This window comes from Oncorhynchus gorbuscha, linkage group LG10, assembly GCF_021184085.1.
Source record: "Oncorhynchus gorbuscha isolate QuinsamMale2020 ecotype Even-year linkage group LG10, OgorEven_v1.0, whole genome shotgun sequence".
Taxonomy (NCBI): Eukaryota; Metazoa; Chordata; class Actinopteri; order Salmoniformes; family Salmonidae; genus Oncorhynchus; species Oncorhynchus gorbuscha.
The window spans coordinates 70,842,101-70,849,072 of NC_060182.1; the positions used below are offsets into that span (position 1 = coordinate 70,842,101).

At 39.5% G+C, this 6,972-nt stretch overlaps 1 protein-coding gene across 1 annotated transcript; it reads left to right on the top strand.

The window, feature by feature from the left end:
* Positions 1–2,919: 2,919 nt before the first annotated feature.
* On the top strand, positions 2,920–6,049 carry LOC124045269 (protein TMED8-like). Its single transcript, XM_046364558.1, has 6 exons — positions 2,920–3,623; positions 4,121–4,223; positions 4,444–4,522; positions 4,595–4,691; positions 4,931–5,224; positions 5,392–6,049. The coding sequence occupies exons 3-6, from the start codon at positions 4,496–4,498 to the stop codon at positions 5,607–5,609; spliced, it is 636 nt and encodes a 211-aa protein (XP_046220514.1). The 5' UTR covers positions 2,920–3,623; positions 4,121–4,223; positions 4,444–4,495; the 3' UTR covers positions 5,610–6,049.
* Positions 6,050–6,972: the final 923 nt, after the last annotated feature.

Consider the following 6,972-nt stretch of genomic DNA (forward strand, 5'->3'; position numbering starts at 1 on the left):
TGGTGTCAAATAACACTATATCTCGACCAGAGATGTTGTAAGCTATTGAAGTGTATGTCCCCTAACATTTTATAAGGGTTAGCATATGTGGATATGTATGTGTGAGCTTTATAGCATTCTATGTAACATTTCTTGCAGAGAGCATCCTAAAAGACTCTCAGCATTGTGGAATGTGTTGCGGTAAAATGTATAGATCATCTGCACTTTTAATTACAAGTGATGTGAAGGTCACTTGTTACCAGTACAATGGGGGTGTTAGACTTATTCCTGATTTTATGGCTGTTGTCTTCTAAACACATTTAGAAGAGAATTGCAGGCTGCAGTCGTATGGTATAATTGCCTGTGTAGCAAGTTCTTTAATGTGCGAAGTTGACTGCTTCTCAATTTTACATTTTTCAAATGTCAGTGTGAAACTTTATTTCACTATACATTTGCCTAAGTTGGCTTGTGCTGTCTGGTCTTAAATATCGTGCCCATGTCTGAAATATTGGACTAGTCTTTTTTGGCCTATGTGCTTATTTTGGAGATAGCTCATGTGATAATGCAGCCTTTACATTTGCTCTACGCCCCTGAGTTGTTTTGGACAGTAGTTCATTTCAAAAATGTTTAACTGTAATGGGAATTGTAATGCATGTGATAATAGAGAATATTGTTTATTGTACATAGGTGTACAGTTGATCTTCACAATTTGTATTTAAAGCATGAAATATTCTTAAAAGGGAAATAAACTAATGTCCACTGAAATATATTGCCTTTTGAGAAGGAAACCAAAGATTTTATGGCCAAACGTTATCTCCTTTATAATAATGTTCATCAGTGGAGCATAAAAAATAGGAGACAAGTGCTGAGCCAGTTGGTAAATTTGTTGTACTACTCACATACCGTACTTGTGCAGATATTGATACAACGTAACCTTACAATAGTACATTGTCATGCCCAATACTATCACAGCTTATTAAATAGACACATTTGAAATGTGTGACATACGTCTACTGATTTACATTGTTTCTCACCTAATCACCTGCTAATAGTAGGAATTTGGCATCTCCATTATAATGCAAACCGAAAGTGTAAGTCTGGTTTGGAATGGTGTTTTATTTCACAATGGAAGCACAAAGAGTAAGCTAAAATAGTTATGGTATATTCCTGAATTAGTCAGTCAGCGGAAAGTTAAAGTGACATTACTGGACCGTAGTTTTATGGACACAATCAATAGTTTTTTCCCTTACAGTGCTATATTTGTACCATATAGTGTCGAGGGGCCCCACGCAAACTTTTTTGTTCAAACTCATCTGTTTTGAATGCTATGGACTCTAGTGAGTAGATCATTTTGTATGGCGTAATATGGATGTCCAAAATTACAAAAATGATTGGATTTAAGTTGATGGGCTGCTCTATAGAAGGGCCGTCAAAAGGGCAGCCACTTCCCCCCTGAGTGTAACCTCTGGATTTGGAAACTAGAAGTGCTCCTGAGGAGAATGGACCCCTTTTTACTGTGACACAACATACACATAATTTTGTATGGTACAATAGGTGTATGTTGTGTCACAGTAAAAAGGGGTCCATTCTCCTCAGGAGCACTTCTAGTTTCCAAATCCACAGAGTTTACACCCTAAGGAATGTTGCTGCTCAATTTGCACCCCTTAGAGTTTTTAATATTGGACATACACATAATTTTGTATGGTGCAATATGTCTATGTCCAATATTAAAAACTCTTTAAGGGGTGCAAATTGAGCAGCAACATTCCTTAGGGTGTAAACTCTGTGGATTTGGAAAATAGAAGTGCTCCTGAGTAGAATGGACCAAACGTTTATTGCGACACAACGTACAGATACTTTTGTAAGGGGAAATATGTATATGTCCAATTTGAAAAAAGATTGGATTTATACTGAACAAAAATATAAACACATGTGAAGATCCCAGAAATGTTCAATATGCACAAAAATCTTATTTCTCAAATTTTGTGAACAAATTTGTTTACGTTTCTGTTAATGAGCATTTCTCCCTTGACAAGATAAGGGGTTGGGATGTGGGAGTGGAGTTGCAGGGTGGGGGATAGAATGACAGTCAAAGATAAAAGTATAAAAAATAAAACATAACAAAAAGTATGTTTGAATCACACTGAGGGGCAGTGTTTTTACATCTAATACCGGTTTGCCTGAGGCTGATGCCTTGCAGGTGTTTGTACATGTACATATACAAACACAATCAAATGCACATGCACACAGGTAAATAGTGCCATACATACACTCAAACATATTCAGTTGGCCTTGCTGTTATGATTTTTTGTTGATTTTTGTTGTTTGAAATTTGTGACATACGTCTACTGATTTACGTTGTTTCTCACCTAATCACCTGCTAATAGTTGGAATTTGGCATCTCCATTATAAGGCAAGCCAAGAGTGATATCTTTGTTGTCTTCTGTTTTCCTTATTATTTTTCCTATATTTTTTTTGCTCTTGGTGAACTGTGAGTGGGAGCTTGGGCCCGGTGGCTGATGGATCGCAGGTTACAGTCCCCGGTTTTGATCTACGTGCCCTTGAGCAGGGCGTTGACCCTGGTTGCTTATGTGTATCGCTCTGAATGGGAGTCTGTTAGATGACTGGGTGAGGTCTTAATGATGAAATGCCTATGTATTGTTATGTTGTAAATGTGAACCTAAATGAATGCCCTCATTTCAGATTACTCTGACGTTCCCAATGATTTATGAAAACTTGCTTGATGGGTCGATGTCCTCATTGTGGTTTTACAGACGTGTTTAATACGTTTTATATACACACTTTATTAGAATAGTTATGAAATGAACATTGTTATATTTGGTAACGCTTACTTATTTTCCCTCGACTCCAACACCATTCGATGCATTGAACGGATGTGGGTGTCTACGTAAGGGTGCTAATTTTTTTTTTTAACTCACAAAAGCCTTGGGGTCGATACATAAGGCGTTTAAAGAGCAGTGTGCGGGTTTCTTCTTATTTCTAATCTTATTCACCTATTACCATGCACCTGCAAAGAAATATAGCTCAGATGTGCGAGTGCCTATTATCATTATCTCTGGTAGTTTATTTTATTTATAATTTGTTGACGAGTTACAAGATTATGTCGAGATGCATCGATTCCAAGAATGGCAGAGGATCTTACGACTAGTTCAACTGGCTAGCTAACTATAGCTAACGTTAGCAAGCGTACGTCCAGCTCAGAATGGCCAGTGGGTGCAGTGATTGCTCAGCGGGGACATCAGCTTGCTAGTAGCGTCTGTAACAACTCAATATATATTGAGCTGTTACATTTTATCATCTAGCTGTTGCAATGAAATTAGTTTAAAATCTGTTGCAATTATGTGACCAGGAAGCTATCTAAGGAATGTTAATTTGTAACCGCGCGCATCTAGCTGTTGCAATGAAATTGGTTTCAAATCTGTTGCAATTATGTGACCAGGAAGCTATCTAGGAATGTTAATTTGTAACCGCGCGCGCACCAATCGGACTTTGAAGTTCGCTGACTAAATCAAATGAGTTTATTGGTTGCGTACGCAAAATCAATCAAATGTATTTATCAAGCCCTATTTATATCAGCAGGTGTCACGAAGTGCTGTACAGAAACCCAGCCTAATCACCAAACAGTAAGCAATGCAGACGTAGAAGCACGGTGCAGCGAAATGCTTATGTTTCTAGCTCCAACAATGCAGCAATATCTATCAATTCAACAACAATACACACAGCCCCCCTAGAACAACTTTGTGTCTTCTAACATGATGGTAAACTGCGCGTTATGGTGTGTTAAAGACAACTTGAAACTGTGAAAAATACGAGGTAAAATAATGACGACATTGATATTCAGGTCGAAGCTCAAGAAAGAGGTCCGAGATGGAATTTCGAGTTAGATGACCGTTCAAAACTATCTTCCCCAGCTCGTTTTTTTTCTCCAGATTTCCAGTCGTCTTGAATACTCTGTAGTCGGAGATTTCCGAGTTCCAAGTTGTTTTGAACGCGGAATTCGTGCTGGTGTGTGTGTGTGTGTGTGTGTGTGTGTGTGTGTGTGTGTGTGTATGAAGGGGAGGGACTTAATACAGTACGCTATTTAGAGCGAGATTGAACGGTGTTTATGCATTCATTTTAGAGATAGATAAATTAGAGTCTACTTCGGAGCGTCAATCCAGATTGACAGTGTTATCCAAGGGAAAGAGGAAACCGATAACGTCGGAGACCAATCCGCTAGACAGGTTACTCACTTGTTCTTGCTAGACCTACTTTTATCTTTTGTTGTATAACTACTGTATTTAATTCCTGCAATATGCTATAACTAAATACAATTTAAATGCGGCATAACAATTTTGTATAGTTGTAATACATTGTCTGTTTTATGTATGCCTTACATAGCACAATTGTATTGTATGCTGAATTGTGTTTAGAAGTTAGAATGGTCATACTGTCTGTGTACAGGCTCCAGAGCAGAGGCCTCTCTAACTCCAACCACCCCATAAGTCACCCTGATATGGATGGAACCAACCAGCCAGCTGAGGTAAACATCATGCCACATAAAAAAGTACATGGCAATGAAATGAAAATACTGCAAGCACTTGTGTGTTTTCAGGTTAATCAACAGTCTCCTGCCGGGCAGCAGGCCATTGGGGGAGATGTTGAGGAGAGCAACAGCAGTGGGAATAGCCAGAACCCTGGAGAGGGAAAAGGTGAGACAATTTAGTCTAGGGTTTAACACCCGCTGCCACTAAAGATAACTCATAGCTTTCATCCATGTTCTGGAGTCTGATGTCTGTATTGCAACATATTAATAAAATAATGAGCATGCTGAAAAATATCTATTTTTGACAAAGGATCTCAAATTGAGTAATTATATCACACATTTTTGAACACTGCTCATGTTTGGTTCCCATGCGGTCCTCACATATAGTCTATGGTTGTGCTCTAGCCCAAATGCCACCGCTGAAGCCTCCCGCCATGTGGACCTCCATGGCGATGAAGGAGCTCAAGTCCAAGCTGCGACTGGAGAAGGACCGTGTGGTGACCGTGAAACAAGGAAACATTTTGACAGTGCATGTGCCCACCGTTCCTGAGGGAAAGAAAGTGTGCTGGGAGTTTGCCACAGATAGCTATGACATAGCCTTTGGAATCTCCTTTGACTGGAACCCTGTCACCAGCCAGGCCATCACGGTCCACATTAGTGAATCCAGCGACGACGAAGAGGAGGAAAATCAGCTAAAAGGTCAGTAGGCACCTCCTCTTTTGGTTTGAAATTTTAGTTCCTAACTAATTTAATATGAAATAATCTCAATTTTATTTGGAAAGATTTGAATATCTTTAATAATAACTTATCTTTAAATTAGTTGAGGTTGTAATTGTCTTGAAGGCCATATGTGTTGTCTCATGCAGGACTTATCAACCCAGGGGATGTTGAGAAGGGTTCTAAATCATTGGTCAACTCCAACATAGGGGAAATCTTACCTGTGTATCGTCTGGACAGTCACATGGCAGTGCAAGGTGGCAGTCACGAGTATCCAGGCGAAGGCACTTACCTTCTGAAGTTTAATAACTCCTACTCACTATGGCGAAATAAGACTCTGTACTACAGAGTGTATTACAGTCCCTGAGGAACTGGAACTGTCAGCTTTTGCATATGACTGTATGACTTACTAGAATTACTTATTTTTGATTCAATATTTTTGATTCCATAGAACATGTTATGGTTAATTATAAGTGCAAAAATTTTCATCCCAATCAACGGATGTTGCTCACTCCTAGTCTACACTTAAAATCTAAGAGGACCAGAGAATTATGAAGTGGGACATTTTGCTCATGTTTTACTGTGTTTATAGAGAAAGATTTGACGTAGCCTTGTGTTTGTGCCATGTTCTGTTTAAAAGTTATGTGCAGTGAGTTAAGGCAAATTGACCATATTTGAAAGATATATATAGTATATGTACAGTACCAGTCAAAAGTTTGGACACACCTACTCATTCAAGGGTTTTTCTTTATTTTGTTTTTAAATTCTACATTGTAGAATGCCTCTACACCTGGAATGCTTTTCCAACCGTCTTGAAGGAGTTCCCACATATGCTGGGCACTTGTTGGCTGCTGTTCCTTCACTCTGTGGTCCAACTCATTCCAAATGATCTCAATTGTTGTTGAGGTCTGGTGATTGTGGAGGACAGGTCATCTGATGCAGCAATCCATCACTCTCCTTCTTGGCCAAATAGCCCTTACACAGCCTGGAGGTGTGTTGGGTCATTGTCCATTTGAAAAACAAATGATAGTCCCACTAAGTGCAAACCAGATGGGATGTTGTATCGCTGCAGAATGCTGTGGTTGCCATGCTGGTTAAGTGTGCCTTGAATTCTAAATCAATCGTTGAGTGTCACCAGCAAAGCACCCCCACACCTCCTCCATGTTTCACGGTGGGAACCACACATGCGGAGATCATCCGTTCACTTACTCTGCGTCTCACGAAGACACGGTGGTTGTAACCAAAAATCTCAAATATGGACAGATTTCCACTGGTCTAATGTCCATTGCTCGTGTTTCTTGGCCCAAGCAAGTCTCTTCTTCTTATTGGAGTTCTTTAGTAGTAGATTATTTGCAGCAATTCGACCATGAAGGCCTGATTTACACAGTCTCCTCTGAACAGTTGATGTTTAGATGTTTCTGTTACTTGAACTCTGTGAAGCATTTATTTAGACTGCAATTTCTTAGGCTGGTAACTCTAAAGAAAGTATCCTCTGCAGCAGAGGTAACTCTGGGTCTTCCTTTCCTGTGGCGGTCCTCATCATAGCCCTTGATTGTTTTTACGACGGCACTTGAAAAAACTGCATTGACTGACCTTCATGCCTTAAAGTAATAATGTGCTGTCGTTTCTCTTTGCTTATTTGAGTTGGTCTTGCCATAGTATGGACTTGGTCTTTCACCAAATAGGGCTATCTTCTGTATACTACCCCTACCTTGTCACAACACAACTGA

Bases quoted from the DNA above. Each gene is read 5' to 3' on its own strand.
- LOC124045269 (XM_046364558.1), top strand. From the start codon at position 4,496: ATGGATGGAACCAACCAGCCAGCTGAG. The intron at 4,692-4,930 runs GTGAGACAATTT...GTTGTGCTCTAG, and splicing joins GAACCCTGGAGAGGGAAAAG to CCCAAATGCCACCGCTGAAG. The intron at 5,225-5,391 runs GTCAGTAGGCAC...TGTCTCATGCAG, and splicing joins GGAGGAAAATCAGCTAAAAG to GACTTATCAACCCAGGGGAT.